This window comes from Bison bison, unplaced genomic scaffold, assembly GCF_000754665.1.
Source record: "Bison bison bison isolate TAMUID 2011002044 unplaced genomic scaffold, Bison_UMD1.0 scf7180017864525, whole genome shotgun sequence".
Taxonomy (NCBI): Eukaryota; Metazoa; Chordata; class Mammalia; order Artiodactyla; family Bovidae; genus Bison; species Bison bison.
The window spans coordinates 90,294-109,264 of NW_011495076.1; the positions used below are offsets into that span (position 1 = coordinate 90,294).

General features: G+C 36.1%; 1 protein-coding gene across 1 annotated transcript in view; it reads left to right on the forward strand.

Annotated features, from left to right (window-relative positions):
- Positions 1-18,971, forward strand: part of BBS9 (Bardet-Biedl syndrome 9) — a gene marked incomplete at its 5' end in the record, with an annotated part of 354,880 nt that overhangs the window by 64,345 nt on the left and 271,564 nt on the right. The window contains 3 exons of the mRNA XM_010831226.1: positions 4,629-4,810; positions 10,473-10,549; positions 14,009-14,062. Of these exons, the coding sequence (XP_010829528.1) occupies positions 4,629-4,810; positions 10,473-10,549; positions 14,009-14,062 (313 nt within the window). The remainder of the gene's footprint in view (positions 1-4,628; positions 4,811-10,472; positions 10,550-14,008; positions 14,063-18,971) is intronic.

Consider the following 18,971-nt stretch of genomic DNA (forward strand, 5'->3'; position numbering starts at 1 on the left):
CAAGCAATTAGAATAGATCTTTGTCAAAGATAAATCAGATCTTGCTGCTTCTCTCTCTTCTACTTTAAAACCTTTTGTAATTTCTTATTTTTTAAGTATAAAATTCACAATTTTAAACAGAGTTTATAAGAGCCTGTAAGATTTTACTCTATGTAATTCTGTTGTTATTGTTTAGTCACTAAGTCGTGTCTGAGTCTTTGTGACACGATGGACTGTAGCCTGCCAGGCTCCTCTGTCTATGGGATTTCCCAGGCAAGAATACTGGAGTGGATTGCCACTCCCTTCTCTAGGGGATCTTCCCGACCCAGTGATGGGACCTGTGTCTCCTGGTTTGGCAGGCAGATTATCACTGAGCTACCTAGGAAGCCCATGTAATTTCTATATCCCTCTTAATTTTCTTCAATCTAACCACTTTGAGCTTCTTAGTTTCACTGCTTGTGTAATACATTTCCTTTTCTTGGAAAGATGAAAGGCTTAAGGAATAACATTTAAATTGGAGGGAAGCAGCCAAAATCAGGAGCTCAGTTGTAGCCATGTCCAGCTTTAGATGTCTATTCGCCTTCCAAGTGGAGATACCAAGTACGCCACTGGATGTACACAGTTTGACTTCGGGTGAGATGTCTGTTTGGAGATATAAATGGAGCTGGCACAAAAAGGGTATTTAAAGTCATGGGATAGAAAGAGTTCACCAAGGCCAGAGTCCTCTGCCTTTAGTCTGTTCACTTTTTCCTTTTTAAATCTCTGAGAATCTACTTATAACTCAGGATCTAGATTCTGCATCCTTTGCCCAGTGAAGACTTGCTCTGCTGTTACATGTATGGTCATTATACTGCACTCTTCATACAGCATCTGACATGTTCTGTTGCAATTGCTATTTTTTTAAATAGGTTTTTCCTTTGCAATTAGACCAGAATTTTTTTTTTTATGGAGTCAGCACCATATCTTATTTGCCTTTGTAACTCTGGTATGGCAGATGCTTAATAAATGTATCTTAAACAAATGATTACAAAGTGACTCAAAATATGATCAAGTGATCAAGTCTAGCCTGTTGGGGCTAAGGAAGGACTGCCTCCACTGAGTCTGCCTGCTATGGGTAAGGGAACTGCCTTTAAATCACGTGCTCTGTATTGAGGCAGAGTAAAAATTGAGTACAATAAGTAGTATTTAAGTTTTAAAGATTTCTGTGATATCTATATCTCATAATAAAAACCACGCTGAAGATTTGAAAGCTTGAAATATTTCTATTTTGCACAAGGTGCAGCTGGACAAGAAACCATTTGATTCAATGCATGTTCTCTTCATTTGTTTTTAAAGCTATTATTCATTTGTTTTTATCATATTAGTAAAAGAAAGTGTTCATTTTTATTTTTTTGAGTATTTCAAGTACTTTCAGATTTTTAATTTTATAGCTTGGCCTTGTCAGAAAAAGAACTAGATGAAGGTTTTAATTCCATAGATTACTCAACTTTTAAGTAGCTGATTCAAGTGAATTGTATATTCCCTTTGATCTTTTTCTTTGGGGATGTACTCATATTTTCATTGATTTGTAAGAGTTCTTTACATGTTAGATGAAATATATAAAAAAAATTTTATAGGTCAAAAACAGTGAATATCCACAACTTCATACAGTTCAACTTAAATCATATATTTTACGTTGGTTGCCAAGGTTTCCCCCAGTTTGTTTGTCTTTTGTTCTTTTTACCATGATGTTATTTTTAAAGCATATAACAAGTTTAAAACTTTTTTGTGGTTTAATTTAGAGATCCTTTGCTTTGTAGTTTCCTCTATTGCTTTTTCACAGCAAAGTTCTTTCCATCTCAAGGGCAGATAAATATTTTTGTAGTTTCATATTTTTAAATTTAACTTTTAAAATCCATCTGGAATTTTGTTTGAATGTATTGTTAGGGCCAGGATCTGTTTACTGAATGATGAAACAATTACTTTCAGATTCCTGAGCTAGCTCTATTGTTTAATTTCATGCTCCATTGCTAAAATCACAAAATTATTATGTCCTAGTAATATAACATCTCTGACCTTGAGTCCTCATAAAATACATTATTCTGGTTCCTTGGTTTAGCTGATGTATTTCAAGGACCAGTAATAATCCTGAGACTTAATTTGGCAGTGTTAACTCTACTTTAAATGTGTAAGTAATGGGGTACACAATACTTGGTTTACTTGATGACATCTTCCAGCATAAAATTCTGTCACTCAAAACACTTTACACATTGTCACATGGACAATAAATATTGTGTAAGAAGATATTTTTTAAGTAGAAAGATTTTTTAAAAATCTTGATTTTTTTAATGTAAAAAAATCAAGATATTAAAAAAAATCTTGGTTTTCTATTTAATTTGGGCTTTATACTTAAGTTTGGCTTAACTTTAGAAATGATATATATGTATATTAAAATTTTTCATTTGTGTTTAACATAATGAGTGATGACATTACTTATATATTAAGTAGTACTATAGGCCTGTGTCAAACTGTCTGTCCCATCATAGACAGAAATTTCACTCATTTATTCTAAAGTTTTTAGAGCTTGTATTAGTATTCCTATGGAATAAAACATGCAATGTTAAATGAATTCAGCTTTTCTAAATTTTTGTTATTTGATCCAAATTGTATGTAATGGCTCTAATGCCATTGATAAGAAAAAAGTAAATTGCTTAAGTTTTATAATTTAGTGTGAAGGCATTCTGGAGACCCTTGGTAAGCTCTTCCAGTAAGGAAAGATCCTGGCTCCTCTCTTTTCCTTTTGAACACCTCAAAACATCAGTAAGGAATTTTTTCTTTTTGAGACACTGAAGAAAATATGTGTATATACCAGTATCAAACTGTGTCTGAACTCAGAAACTTAATAGGTTCAGATAAATTTTTAGATAAATCCCTGGGTTTAAATTATTGCTTTTTGCCATCTAAAACAGTGGGATGTAACTGATTCTCTAATAAGCTATCCAGTTCAAAGACCAAGTAAATTTGGATAGTAAGGTATACTTATATTGGCTCATGCTAGGTTTCCTTTATAATGGACCACTCAAAGGGTGAAGATGAAATGGATATAACCCTTCTGGACTCAAAGAGTTGATGATTACCACATTGTCTGAGAACCTCTGCCTTTTAGTTTCCTAGTGTTTCCTTAGGACTTATTGTGTTTCCAAACTTTAGTAGGTCTGAGTAGATTGGGGACAGACAAACTCAATAGGGACAGAGGTTTGCCCTCTTGAAATGAGTTTGTCTGAGCTGGAAGTTGAGATTTCTGTGGCCACTAGGTGGCTTCAGTTGCCTGAAAAGAAAAGGTCAGGTCCAGAGGTTCTGTAGGGGTGAAAACATTTTATTTTAGGAAAATAATTTTATTTGGGAGTATTTATTTTCTGAGCTAGATTGGCAGAACAAGTTTGTTCGACTTAAAGACCTTTGAGGATCACCTACTTTCACCTTCTCATTTCAGAAATAAGAGCATTTAGGAAGACTTGACCAAGTTGGCACAACTACACTGGGCAGAGGTAGAGCTAGAACCTAAGTATCCTTTTAGTTTTTAGCTAGTTTTTTAATCTGTTGAATCAGAGATACCAATCTATTTTTTTATTATTATTACCAATCTATTTATTATTATTATTATAAATACCGATCTATTTATTATTCTTATTATTATGAGGTCACAGTACAGAATTATGTATAAGTCCTGGAGAAAGATTTTGTAGGAATATTGCGTTTAAAGCAGATGGTAAAGTTGCTGGTGGCCACCTTATGGGATGGATTGAGCAATGACAGTGTTTACTCTTAGTCAAGCTGAACTTTTAGTTTAATGAGCTACATTTTTTCATGACCAAAAGAATTAAAAAATTCTTATTTGTTCTGAATGAGTCCTAGACCCTTATATATATCCTAACTCCTTTTCTTCAGATGAATAACCACATTTTTTTTTCAAGTTATTGTGTCTCTCAAGTTTTCTGTTGTTTTTGATTAATAACTTTTATAACAGGGTTGGAAAACTTTTGTAAAAATCAAAAGCCAGAAAACACAACAAACAAAGTCATTATATATCAGTTCAAAATGGCTCATGACAATATTGAGTTTCTTTCCCTCTGCTCAGGATGGGGAGGAAGCAAATAGTATCATTTCATCTACTTCTATAGTAAGTTCAGGAAAACATACAACTTTTATTATTAAACATTTATGCTTAAGTTATCGATAATTTATATATTATGGCTGTTTCTAGAGAATAACAGAGATAAGGGAGACTTTAAGAGAGAAAGAAAGAGTGAAAGGGTGGGGAGGAAAAGAGATAATCAGGATAATAAGAGTGATGGGGAAAGAGCTAGAAAGTGAGAGAAAGGGAGACTTCTATCTAAAAGTGAAGGGAGAGAGAACAGACCAGAGAGCTCCTTGAGGAGAGCACGTGAAGGAAGCCATGGTGAGTGACCTGGGGAGGGAGGGGGAGCATACGTCCCAAGGGTAGAGAGAAACAAAAGGAAAAGAGAAGGGTCCACATTTCTTTTCACGGCCTCCTCCATTTTCTTAATGGTATGTTGAAGCTGAATTGAATGAAAATGTAGTTGGTCACGTCTAAATCCATTAAACATTTTTAATTATGTCTCATTTTCTCTTCCTTTTTTTTTTAAAAGTGATTTAAAGGGAGTGATAGTCACTCTGAGTGATGATGGTCATTTGCAGTGTTCATACCTGGGGACAGATCCTTCTTTGTTCCAAGCTCCGAAAGTTGAATCTAGAGAACTAAACTATGATGAACTTGATATGGAGTTGAAAGAACTTCAGAAAGTCATCAAAAATGTTAACAAATCACAAGGTATCTCATTTTCAGCTTTCTATTATAGTATTCATTGTAAAATTTATATTATTTTGTATATAGATAGTATTTTGTACCTGTTGATTTTCTCCCCCAGGCTTAATTAAAGTCATTTCTGTAAAAACAGCATTGCTCTTTAACATACTAGTCTTTGTGCTTAATTTGTATTTTACGGCTTCTGAAAAATATGTCCTGTTTAAGGTAATACTTTTGTTAGTGTGTTTCACAGACAGTGCTATCTAGTTTTTTTCTTTAAACTCTAAGAAAGGATCATATATTTCTTCAGGTAGTGATCTTAGGCCTTTAGAAGAACATTGAAGTTTAGAGTGATCATTTATTAACTTCTAATATCCCTGAAAAAATTTTAGTTGCTTCTTTTAAAGGAAACCAGAGCAGTACATGAGTTACCACTTTATTACTAAAAATGTAGTCATTTGCAGCCCAGTGAGATAATTTATGTTTGTAGTTAATTAGCCATCCAAATGGAGTGTAGCCTGTGGTATGCTGATTTCTAGTGACTCAGAGGCTGATGATATTTTCAGTTCCTGAGTTTTGTATAACTCAATATTATCTTACTTTGGGCTTCACAAGGGTATAATTTTATTATAAATTAAAAGGAGAAACAAAACACCAATCCTGCAGTTTGAGTTGGACATGTGAAAAGCATTACTTTAAGTTCTCTTCTCAGGGTCAGGTAAAAGTATTTTTTTTAATGAGAAAAAATATGGACTATTTTCACATAAAAGAAATGTTAAAACAAGTAGGAATAATAAAAGAAGCAGAGCATAAAAAGCCAGCCAAAACAACAGAGCCAATCTTAATCCTGGTCCAATCACTTTCCTAGAGTTATGTATTTTTGAGTCTATATTACCAAGAGAGATTCAGAGGAATTTAGATAATATATTTCAAAACGTGAATATTAAAATAAAATTGTTTTGTTTTGGTTTTACACTTTCTCTTAGAAAGTTTTGAAAGTAAACAAATGAAACTTGGGTCTTTTAAGTATCTCCAAGTATTTAAAAACCCATTTGTTGTTGGCACTCTCTGGTCAAATAGAGAATAGTTTATATTGGGTGTGTCATATTGCAATATACACGTTTCCCATTTTTGATACTAGTGTTTTGGGATTAATGAAATATAAGTCTCATCTTGTCATTTAAAAATATAATTTGGGAAGAGTCGCATATATATGTGTGTGTGTGTGTCGTGTGTGTATGAAACATGAAATTTGCAGAGTTCATTAAATTTAATGTAACTTTTCACTCCAAGTTTTATGTTTTGAGATTGTGGCATTTCTATAAACAATGTGCTAATGACATTTTGATTAACACTTGATTATGTAAAACATTTCTGAGAAAAGTCCCTTCTAGCTTAGTTACTTTTTGGTGGCCAAAGTGATGCCCTTGAGTACTCCAGTCTTTTCACCCAGGGATAGGCTATTTTACTTGTCATTACCCTCATTCTTCTTTGTATATTGAAATAACTGCTAATTAAGCTAGGGATGAACCCACAGACTTGAGTGCAAAGTTTGTTATTTACATAACCTCAAAGTTAATATTTGAAGTTCTCTGCCCCTTCTTTGCCACCATCATTTGATTTTATTCATAAAAATGAAATAGAGACTCTTTAAAAAAAAAAAAAAGGAGAGACTTTTAACATAGTTTATTTCTAGAATATGGAAAGAATTTACTGTTTTTTGCACTTATAAAATTGTGGTATATTTGTTCATTAAAATACCTATAATTATATAAAAGCACCAAATCATTTCACTATAGCAGATTATGAGAAGTTAAAACTCTGAACTTTTTGATGACCTCATTATAGTAGAGTGACTTTAACTTGCAAAAAAAATGTTCTTTTCAGTCTTGTGGGTTATGTTCAGCACTTAAAGTTGTTTTTTTTTTTCTTCAAAGCAAGAATTGCAGCAAAATATAAAGCCAATTTAAAGAATACCTTTTGTTGTACACATGGTGTATATTATCTACCATAATAAAAGTGTTTTTGAAGCTGATTTTATGTGTGTAAGTTATATGAGGAGTGTATGTTATAAGCATGAAATAATATCAATAGTAATAATTTCTGTATGGTTCATGGATTTTGAAGCTTTTCATATTCAACTCATTAGTTAGAATCCTGCATTGCATTTCTGTTACCAGTAGTCAACAACATCTGTTAGTAGACACTTTCAAAAATAGAGTTTCCTTATGATTTATTTAGATAGTTGATATGTTCTTTCTTTGGGATAAGTATGAAGGAATGAGTACAGTATTGACATAGACTCCCACACAGCATGTCTTCAGGAAGGAAAAGAGAGCAGTGAGATATAGGCATATAACTGAAAGTCTGCACCTATTTGAAGTATGTCTAGGATAACTTAAGTTGCTTCTACCATTGAATGGTAGAAACATTCGTGCTTGGTAACCTTGTTGGAAATTGTGCTGTTCAGACTTATGTCTGGCTGTCTATAACAGAATACTCAAATAAAGTGGCTTAAACAAGGCAGAAGTTTACTTCTTTCTCATGGAAAAGAAGTCCAGTAATGAGCAGTCCAGGGCTGGCTTGGCAGTTCCACTGCCGTGAGGGACTTTTGAGTCCTTCTCACCCGGGTCTTCTGTTGGTTCAGGATGGCTTCTGGAACTCTTGCCTCACATCTGCAGCTGAGTCAGCCCACTAAGGATCTTTCCTGGAAGCCACACCCTGAACAACTTCTGCTTATATCTCACTGGCCACTCCAAGCTGGGAAATTTAGCGTTTTGGTTGAACAATTTGGTTGAGCGGAGGATTAGGCTCCAAGCTTAGGATAAAATTGGACTCTTTTTTTAGTAAAGAAGAACCAAAGATTCATTACTGGGTGGGCAATGAGCAACCTTTTGTGCTCTAAGTTGTGGAAATTCCTATTCCAAATCTTGCCATTTTGGTGAGAATTTCTGGTGGCGGTTATAGGCAGTTCTTCTCTTTGTGAGACAGCGGATTCATGTGACATCATCCAAATGCTTTCTATATTTTCAGTCAGCCATCCTCAGGGTTTGGGGGATGTTCCCTCTCAGGGTCACAAGGTTATTTCAGCAGTTTCAGGCAACAGGTACAAATATGATTTCCAGGGAAGGAGACAGATATTTCTCCGAAGTCTCCCCATTTATTAGGGAGGAATAACTTTCCCAGAACCACATACCAGCACCCCAACTCCCACCAGTTCTCACCTCACATCTGCCAGGATTAGGTTCCATGCTCAGGCCTGAAATAACAAAAGGTCAGGGGAATGAAATCACCATGCTTGGATTTGACCAATCCAGTGATTAAGATGGAAGTGAATTAGGGGAATTCGATGGAAGTGAATTAGATGGAAGTGAATCAGCAGAACTAGGGGTCTACCACAAAGGAGGAGGAGAAGGGAAGAATGGACGTTAGGGGGGCAGCCAATAATCTGCACACTATTATTATGTATTAAGTGAAAGTCACTCAGTTGTGTCTGACGCTGCGACCCCATGGACTACACAGTCCATGGCATTCTTCAAGCCCAGGATACTAAAATACTGGAGTGGGCAGCTGTTCCCTTCTCCGGGAGATCTTCCCAACCCAGGGATCAAACTCAGGTCTCCCGCATTCCAGGTGGACTCTTTACCAGCTAAGCCACCAGGGAAGCCCTATGTATGTATATATACACGTATGTTTGTGCATATGTATTATTTATGTTTCTTGTTTACTTAGGGTCTCTATGGCTTGTTAATAATATCTCATTATGTACTATAAATGTTTTTGAAATTGTGAAATTTTAAGTTGAAAATAAAATGAACATGGTAAAAACAATTCAAACAGTACTGAAAGCATAAAACCCAGGTCTTACTTCTACTAGAGTGTTTCAATGTAACCTTTATTGATAGTTTTGTGTATTCTGTAAGAAAGTTTTCTGTTTATATAATTGTTTTTACACAAATATGTGTGTATTAGAGACACTGTACTACATCTTGCTTTTTTAGATCAATAGCATATCTTGGAGTTCTTTCCTTGTCGGTATATAAAGATGGATAGCACTCTTACTTAACAGTTTTGGGTTTTGGACCATTGCACAGTATTGATAATACCATAACTTAGTTAACTATTTCCCTATTAATAGAACTATAACTAAAATTTAGGCTGTTTTGTTTTTGATAATTATCAGCAACAGAGAAACCCCTTGGACATGAGTATTGGGTAAATGTTTGAAAGTAGAATTGTTAGGTCACAGGGTATGTGAGTTTTACATTTTGATTTGTTGCTGTTGTTGTTGTTTAGTTGCTAAATTGTGTCCAACTCTTTGCAACCCCACAGACTGCAGCACGCCAGACTTCCCTGTCCTTCACTATCTTGTAGAGTTTGCTGAAACTCATGTTCATTGAGTTGATGGTGCCATCCAACCATCTCATTCACCCACTTTTCCTCCTGCCTTCAATCTTTCCCAGCATCAGGGTCTTTTCCAATGAGTCGTCTCTTTGTATCCAGTGGCCAAAGTATTGGAGCTTCAGTTTTGACGTCAGTCCTTCCAATGAATATTCAGGGTTGATTTCCTTTAGGATTGACTGGTTTGATCTCCTTTCTGTCCAAGGGACCCTCAAGAGTCTTCTCCAGCACCATAATTCAAAAACATGGTCCAACTGTCACATCCATATATGACTATTGGAAAAACCGTAACTTTGAGTTTATGGACCTTTGTTGGCAAAGTGATGTCTCTGCTTTTTAATATGCTGTCTAGGTTTGTCATAGCTTTTCTTCCAAGGAACAAGCATCTTTTAATTTCATGGCTGTGGTCACTATCCACAGTGATTTTGGAGCCCAAGAAAATAAAATCTGCCCTTGTTTCCATTGTTTCATCATCTGTTTGCCATGTATGTGTGTGTGCGTGTTAGTTGCTTAGTTGGGTCCGACTCTTTGCGACTGCATAGACTGTAGCCTGCCAGGCTCCTCTGTCCATGGAATTCTCCAGGCAAGAATACTGGAGTGGGTTGCCATTTCCTCACAAAGTGATGGCAAACGATCTTAAGATGTCACGATCTTAATTTTTTGAATGTTGAGTTTTAAGCCAGTTTTTCCACTCTTCCTCTTTCACCTTCATCAAGAGGCTCTTTAGTTCCTCTTCGCATTCTGCCATTAGGGAGGTATCATCTGCCTATCTGAGGTTGTTGATATTTCTCTCGGCAGTTATAGCCAATTTACCCTCATGGGTTATACTCTTTTGGGCTTCTAACAGTAGCTAAGGAGAGGGAATTGAAATTCCTAACATAGGTCAGTCAGACTCTTTGTGACCCCATGAATCACAGCATGCCAGGCCTCCCTGTCCATCACCAACTCCCGGAGTTCACTCAAACTCATGTCCATCGAGTCGGTGATGCCATCCAGCCATCTCATCCTCTGTCGTCCCCTTCTCCTCCTGCCCCCAATCCCTTCCAGCATCAGGGAATGCTGGGTAACATCTTAGCTCATATCTTTGGGAAAAAAGATAGTTTTTCTTTACAGTAACGTAGAGGGGAAAGCTTTTCATTCTGTATTGCATCATTTTTTTTCAACTTGTGAATACATTTATGGGATTGTCTTTTGATATAAGGTATAGATAAATCTTAAAACAACTTTATATACCAATTTTTACTTTTTGATTAAATATCTTTTTTTTTCTCTCTTAAAATTACAGATGTTTGGCCCCTGACTGAGAGAGAAGATGACCTGAAAGTCTCTGCAATGGTTTCTCCTAACTTTGATTCAGTATCTGTAGGTATATTTACAGACTTTAAGAGGGTTTGTGATAGTGGTGGACTCTGATATATTGGAATCAGATTGTATTGGTTTAAAATCTGAGCCTCCAGATAGAAACTTCAGGGAAGATAGCAAGTTTTAGGCCTTGTTACTTTCTAGAAAAAAACATTTCTAGCATCTCAGTGTGATAACAAGTTTCTTAGGCAGATTTCTATCTTAAAAAAGGGGAAAGGAAGGGGGTTTGTCAAAGAGGTTCTCACCATTACTTTTTTTTTCAAACTTTTTCAGTACTGGAGTATTGAGATAATCCTACTCCAGATGAATAATACTGAGCCCGCTACATTTTCGTTGAATGTTCAATGAGATAATGTTTATGAGAGGCATGACTCAGAGTTTGATAATTTATAGTCTTTATTATAGTGGCTGTGGTGGGAGAGTAGTTTAAGAATAAAGAGTTGGGCCAGGAATTATTTTTTCTCTCATTTCTATTTGTGTGACCCAGAGCAAGGTATTTAATTTTTTGTCTCAATTTTCTTATCTGTAAAATGGGAATAGTAGTAGAATCCACTTCGTTGAATTATAATAATTAACTAACAAATCATTATAATAATCATGATCATCAGCCCTACCACAGCCATCACTGTTCCAGTTGTCTCATGTGTGCTCAATTGCTGAGTCTGACTCTTTGTAACCCTATGGACTGTAGACTGCTAGGCACCTCTGTCCATGGAATTTTCCAGGCAAGAATACTGGAGTGGGTTGCCATTTCCTTCTCCAGGGGATTTTCCTAACCAGGGTTCAAACCAATATCTCTTGTTTCTCCTGCATTGGCAGGCAGATTCTTTACGACTGCACCACCTAGGAAAATTGACTGCCATTTCCTTAATGCCAGTCACATAATGGGTGTTCAATATATATTTGCTCTATAAATGAATCAGTTCAGTCACTCAGTCATGTCCGACTCTTTGCCACCCCATGAATCACAGCTTGCCAGGCCTCCCTGTCCATCACCAACTCCTGGAGTTCGCTCAAACTCATGTCCATCGAGTCGGTGATGCCATCCAGCCATCTCATCCTCTGTCGTCCCCTTCTCCTCCTGTCCCCAATCCCTTCCAGCATCAGAGGCTTTTCCAGTGAGTCAACTCTTCGTATGAGGTGGCCAAAGTATTGGAGTTTCAGCTTTAGCATCAGTTCTTCCAGTGAACACCTAGGACTGATCTCCTTTAGGATGGACTGGTTGGATCTCCTTGCAGTCCAAGGGACTCTCAAGAGTCTTCTCCAACACCACAGTTCAAAAGCATCAGAGAATAACAAAGCTGAAAAACCAGAAAGGGGGACTGTCCTTGGTTTACATTACTCTAACTCTTTGTTTAGTCTTCTTTAAGTACTTATTAGATTATGGTTGGTTTTCTCTCACTGCCTGAAGTCGGGCCAAAATCTCTCTAGTTTATCTATGTCTGTACCAAAGTCGATCAATTTAGGCAAGTGATCAAATTCACTCGTTTTACAGTATATGAGGTCTATGTCATATAACTTTGCTTAGGAAATGACTTTGATGTTTAGGTATCAGAACACAATATAGTAAGTAATTCCATGGCTTTTTGAAGAATAATCTTAGTACAAACAGCCAACCCAAGTTGTGATAAAAATTGCATTAACATTGCCTTAGTATAGTAAGTTGGATATTCTTAAAAAAAAAAAAAAGTAGGACTATATATGAAAGAAACATTCACCCAGTTGAGTCACATAGTAGAGGTACTGTTCTAAACATTGGATATTCAGCACACCATTTCTCACTCTACCTGAAGGGTGTAGTCTGAGTGGAACATTTCTGCTTAGTTAGCTGACAAATGTACACACATTTTCTTGCCTTGGAAATGATTCTTTTTTTTCCTTTGGGCAACTTATATAATTTTTTTCTAGGTTTTTCTCTTAGACATAGGCTATTTGAAATGAGGAATTCCCTTTCTGTTCTTTAGCAACTTTTGATCTTTGTGAGTAAAGGCTTTATGTAATAGCACTGTATTTTAATATGTATTTCCCTACTGGTAACCTGAAGTGCTTTTTCCTCCTAATTAGGTATCTCTTTCCAGCTCCATTTCCCCCATCTCACAATTTTTTCCTTTTTAAGAAAGGAAAGGATTCTTGAGAGTATCATATTCATTTCATTGGAAAACATCAGTCCAATGATTTATGCGGCTTTGGTGCCATATTGTCTTCATATAGCTATTTCTCTCTGGCTATAATTTCATGTTTCCAAAGGACTTTTGTCCTTGAAATATCAAGGTGTTTAGGCATGGATGGAAAAGAGCAAGAAACGGGAGATATTGGTTTCTTTTCTAGATTTGCCGACAGCTAAATGTAAAACATTTCCTGGATTTTAGGTAATACTAGAGCAAAAACCCTGGCTTAATATTTTATTTTCAGTCATTACTGTGAAAGCACACATCCAAAACATAATGTAATTTGTGCTAGACTCGTGTCTTTTATAGAAGAGACAAATATCACTATCCTCTCTTCTTGATTGAGAAGTTGAATCAGAGTTCATATACAGTTTCCTATAGAATCATATATAGGATATGAATATCCTTACTCTTAATTATGCTGATGAGCATGACATCATACTGATCCCCACTGCTAAGAAGAGGCTTAATTTTTCTCAGTAAAATAATACCAAGTAGGCTAATTTAAAGTACAATGGATTTATTCATTGGTTGGACAGAGACTTTATGATCATAACTGTTCCCTTAGGAATCCATGTGGGTATTATTAGAAAATATGTTACCCTTTGATCTTATTCTGTCATATAGTGACCGTATTTTCCTCTCAATCTACTGCTCTAAAAAATAGTTATAAATTCTAAGGAAATATTTGCTCTATTATATTCTGAATTCTTTAAGAGAGAGGACCAGGTAACCCAGGCTGATTCTCAAAGAGTGAAAGAATTTATGATATGTACTAGTAAAAAAAAAAACAAAAAAACTGCTACTTTTGTTTTATTTTCTAGATGTAAGGCCACTCAATCTTTATATCATTAATTACATGCCTTAGATACATATTATTAATTAGAATAAAGCATCCCTTTGGCAAGTTAAAAACTCAAGGACCTAAAAGAATGGCACACTGTTTATATAGAAAATATATAGAGGTCTTATTTTATATAATATAAAGAATGAATTAATAGGATTAGTTTCCATTTTTAAGGAAATTTGGCAGTAGTTTGATAATAAAGTATGTGAACTTTTCTTCCCTTTTTTGATGGGTGTGTTTTTTAATATTAGTTCATGACTTTCCAAATGAAGCCATCCAAAAAAGCCACAGTGATTCTTTTAGTCTGTCATCAGAGTGATAAATCCTTTTTGCCTTTTTTTTTTGGTGGTGGGAAGTATATATCAAACCCACTGTGTTTACTTACTGATGTATAGTACTTAAGCAATCCTTTCCTCCCTTTAATTTTCAATTCTGTGTTTGCAGCAAGCTACTGATGTTGAAGTGGGAGCTGACCTTGTCCCTTCAGTCACAGTGAAGGTTTGTGCCATAATTCTAGGCTCTAATGTGCAAGCAGTGTCATGCATTTCATCACATCCGTCACTGTTGTCACCCTAGAAGTAGCATATGGAAATACAAAAGAAACACTGGTGGGCAGAAGAGCTAATGCACATTTTTCCAAAGAGGACATCAAAATGGCCAACAGAGACACATGAAAAGATGCTTAGCATCACTGATTATCAGGGAAATGCACATCAAAATCACAAGAGATGTCACTTCACAACTTAGAATGGCTATCATCAAGAAGACAAGAGACAACAGGAGGATGAGGATGTGGTGAGAAGGGAGCCCTTAAATTTTGTTGGTGGGAATATAAATCGATCCAACCAGTATGGAGATCATTTGGAGTTTCCTTAAAAAATTAAAAAAAAAATCACATTAAATTTATTAAATTAAAAAAAAAGATTTCTTGGTTAAAAAAGTAAAAAAAAGGAAAACCCAAACACTTGATATTTTTAAGTTTTCCTTAGCTTTGGGAAGTAAATAGATAACCTTTATCATTTCCTACAAACATAAAACTAGTATTTATAGCAGTATGTATATAATAAAAAATTGTTATGACTTATTCCTACCTTAAATGTGTAGTATGATTTGGGGTTATTTTTTAGAAACAATATTTAAATATACTAAAGGAATTGTGTCATCACATTCATAGTAGACTGAGCAGTTCATTTCAGTATTATATATATATAGGGGAATCATATGAATATTAATAATATCTTTCTTCTATGTGTGTGTTTGAAAAGAATTCCCAGCCATCTCTCTGCCATAATATTAGCTTTAAATGGATGTATTTATAGTAGGAAAATACTAAACGAAGAAGCCACAGAGTAGAGTAGTGACAAATTGATAGTGCCCCCGAAATACAATGTGAACGATGTGGTTTTGGTTAAGATTTTTAGTCCTGCCATTGTAGAATTTTAGAACTAGGACTCAAATGTAGAGCCCTCTTAAGGCATTTAGATTAAAGTGTGGTAATCAGTCAGCACATTATTAAGCTGAAAATATTTATCACTGCCCAGACGTTGGAGCCAGGGAAAGTTGTGGATCTTGGCGACTCGCTAAGTCAAAACTTGGACGGGACTTTATATTTTCTTAGATTATGGGTTGCTGTCCTTGGAGGAGCTTGACAGGGCACCAGGCTTTACCAATTGTGTTCGCTTACACTGGACCCAGCGGGTGGCCCAAGTGTGGGGATCTTTGGTAGAAGCTGAAGGGAGCCCAATCTTATAACTGTTTCCTAAGCTAATTTTTTTGGATTCTTGCCACTGGAAACAAGGGTGGTCTTTTCCCAGTCTCCCTTCCCCCTATCCAATCAAAGGCTCTATCTCATTAATACTTCTGAGTCTGGAAAAGCTTTGGTGGCAAGAAATCAAACATTTAAGATAAAAAACAACAATCCTGCAGTGTTCCAGGAATGATCTGTAGACTTTTGTGTAGGGAAATCCCTTTTATATCTATCTACTGATATTATTCTGACACATACATATAATAATTCAGGAGCATGTTGTAAATTTCAAAAAGAAATCTTGTACCTAAACCAGATAACATTGCTCATGGTAATTTTCCCCCCACCTACTATAATTGCTATAAATAAATACATCTTTCCCTCCCATGCAGTTCTTAGGCTTTCCTGTATAACAGCTACCTTCAAATGATGGTGTGACACTACTGGAAATTTCTCCTTCATTATGGGAATTTAACTGCATTTGAGAATGACTAAGTTACACTCTCTTCCTTACTGCCATGATAAAAGAATAAGAAAGAATGCGATACTCTAGAGTTACACAAAATCAGCTTGACTTTCACGGCGGACACCGTGACTTCCTGTTTCTGCCTGACAGTTCCTATACAAATTTCTGTTATAAATCTCTCCTTATAGCCTTAAATAACAACAGCAGCCAAAATATATAACCATACAAGTTTCCGTCATAATAAATCCTGTTAATTGAGAAAATTTTTCCGTCCGTTCCAAGTGAATGAAGATGTGGCTACCTTGAGTATGTGTGCATGATGCGTGACCATCTGTTCCAGGCAACCAAGGCAGAGTGGTTGTTAATACCTGGCCTTTGGAGTCATGTTTATATATCTAGGATAAAAATTTGGTATTATATTTCCTAAGGATCATATTTTATTTTGTTAGAAATGGAAAATAGCATGGAAAACGTTCATATTCATGTTTCATATTTTCCCCTTAATATTCTATAATTATTTTTCTCTTAAAATGTGAGGTTTATGATCTAGCCAAGTCTTTAACTTTTTTTATTTTGGCTCAAACACAACTCTTCTTTGTTACTGTGGTTATTTTTGTCACACATCATCTTGATTCATATTTGAAAGTGCCTAGTCCATTGTTGGGATTCAATAAATCTGTGTATAAGAGTTATCACCATCCATCTTCCATCTAAACTAAATGCAAACACTTGTAACAATGTAAATTGTATGATTGTTGTCTAAGTATGCATTGTTATGCCTAGCAGAGTCAGAATGTCTGCTGCTTTAAAAGTTGCTTATTACTACTTTAAGGATTTTTCATTTTCATTTTTAAAACTAAGCTCTCGTGAGACCTTCTTGGTCATTCTTTTCTGCTCACTTGTATATACTGGCTCGATGGTCTTAGACGTGTTTTTGAGTTTCTCTGAACCTCTATTTTTAAAATGTAAAATGGGGAACTTTTTCATTTGCAGTTATTTTGATTCTTAACCACAGCTAATTAAGAGCATGGGCTCTGGACTCTGACAGACAGAAGTTAAATGGTGTTCTTCCACTTATAATCAGAGTTGCCGTGGTCAAATTATCTAGCTTCTCTAAGCCACATCTTTCTCTTATGTAAAATGGGATATAGTGATAGATAGTACGTTTCCAATGTTTTAATGGGTAAATGAGATAATACACACAAATAATTTATTAGGATGTTTCCATGCATATAGAAAGCTGCTAATGGTTATTATCATTAATTTTATTTAAGATATATGTACAGACAAATATGGCAAAATGGTTGTCTGAGGAGGCCTTACAAACAGCTGTGAAAAGAAGAGAAGCAAAAGGTAAAGGAGAAAAGGAAAGATATACCCCCATATGATTGCACAGTTCCAAAGAATAGCAAGGAGAGATAAGAAAGCCTTCCTCAGTGATCATTGCAAAGAAATAGAGGAAAGCCATAGAATGGGAAAGACTAGAGCTCTCTTCAAGATAATTAGAGATACCAAGGGAACTTTTCATGCAAAGATGGGCTCAATAAAGGACAGAAATGGTATGGACCTAACAGAAGCAGAAGATACTAAGAAGAGGTGGCAAGAATACACAAAAGAAGTATACAAAAAAAGATCTTCATGACCTAGATAATCACGATGGTGTGATCAGTCACCTAGAGCCGGACATCCTGGAATGCAAAGTCAAGTGGGCCTTAGGAAGCATCACTAAGAACGAAGCTAGTGGAGGTAATGGAATTCCAGTGAGCTATTTCAAATCGTAAAAGATGATGCTATGGAAGTGCTGCACTCAATATGCCAGCAAATTTGGAAAACTCAGCAGTGGCCACAGGACTAGAAAAGTTCAGTTTTCATTCCAATCCCAAAGAAAGGGAATGCCAAAGAATGCTGAAACTACTGCACAATTGCAATAATCTCACATTCTAGCAAAGTAATGCTCAAAATTCTCCAAGCCAGGCTTCAACGGTACATGAACCGTGAATTTCTAGATGTTCAAGCTGGATTTAGAAAAGGCAGAGGAACCAGAGATCAAATTGCCAACATCCGTTGGATCATTAGAAAAGCAAGAGAGTTCTAGAAAAACATCTGCTTTATTGACTATGCGAAAGCCTTTGCCTAAGGGGATCACAACAAACAGTGGAAAATTCTTAGAGATAGGAATACCAGACCACCTGACCTGCCTCCTGAGAAATCTGTATGCAGGTCAAGAAACAACAGTTAGAACTGGATATGGAACAACAGACTGGTTCCAAATAGGAAAAGGAGTACGTTGAGGCTGTATATTGTCACCCTACTTATTTAACTTAGATGCAGAGTACATCATGAGAAACACTGGGCTGGATGAAGCACAATCTGGAATCAAGATTGCCAGGAGAAATATCAATAACTTCAGATATGCAGATGACACCACCCTTATGGCACAAAGTGAAGAAGAGCTAAAGAGCCTCTTGATGAAAGTGAAAGAGGAGAGTGAAAAAGTTGGCTTAAAGCTCAACATTCAGAAAACTAAGATCATGGCACCTGGTCCCATCACTTCAGGGCAAATAGATGAGGAAATAGTGGAAACAATGTCAGACTTTATTTTTGGGGGCTCCAAAATCACTGCAGTTGGTGACTGTAGCCATGAAATTAAAAGACACTTGCTTTTTGGAAGAAAAGCTATGACCAACCTAGACAGCTTATTAAAAAGCAGAGACATTACTTTGCCAACAAAGGTCCGTCTAGTCAAAGCTATGGTTTTTCCAGTAGTCATGTATGGACGTGAGAGTTGGACCATAAAGAAAGCTGAGCACCGAAGAACTGATGCTTTTGAACTGTGGTGTTGGAGAAGACTCTTGAGAGTCCCTTGTACTGCAAAGAGATACAACCATCTTAAAGTCCATCTTAAAGGAAATCAGTCCTGAATATTCACTGGAAGGTCTGATGCTGAAGCTGAATGAAACTCCAGTATTTGGCCACCTGATGCGAAGAACTGACTCATTTGAAAAGACCCTGATGCTGGAAAAGATTGAAGGTGGGAGGAGAAGGGGACGACAGAGGATGAGATGGTTGGATGGCATCATTGACTCAATGGACAAGAGTTTGAGTAAACTCTAGGAGTTGGTGATAGACAGGGGGGCCTGGCGTGCTGCAGTCCATGGGGTCGCAGAGTCAAACACGACTGAGTGACGGAACAA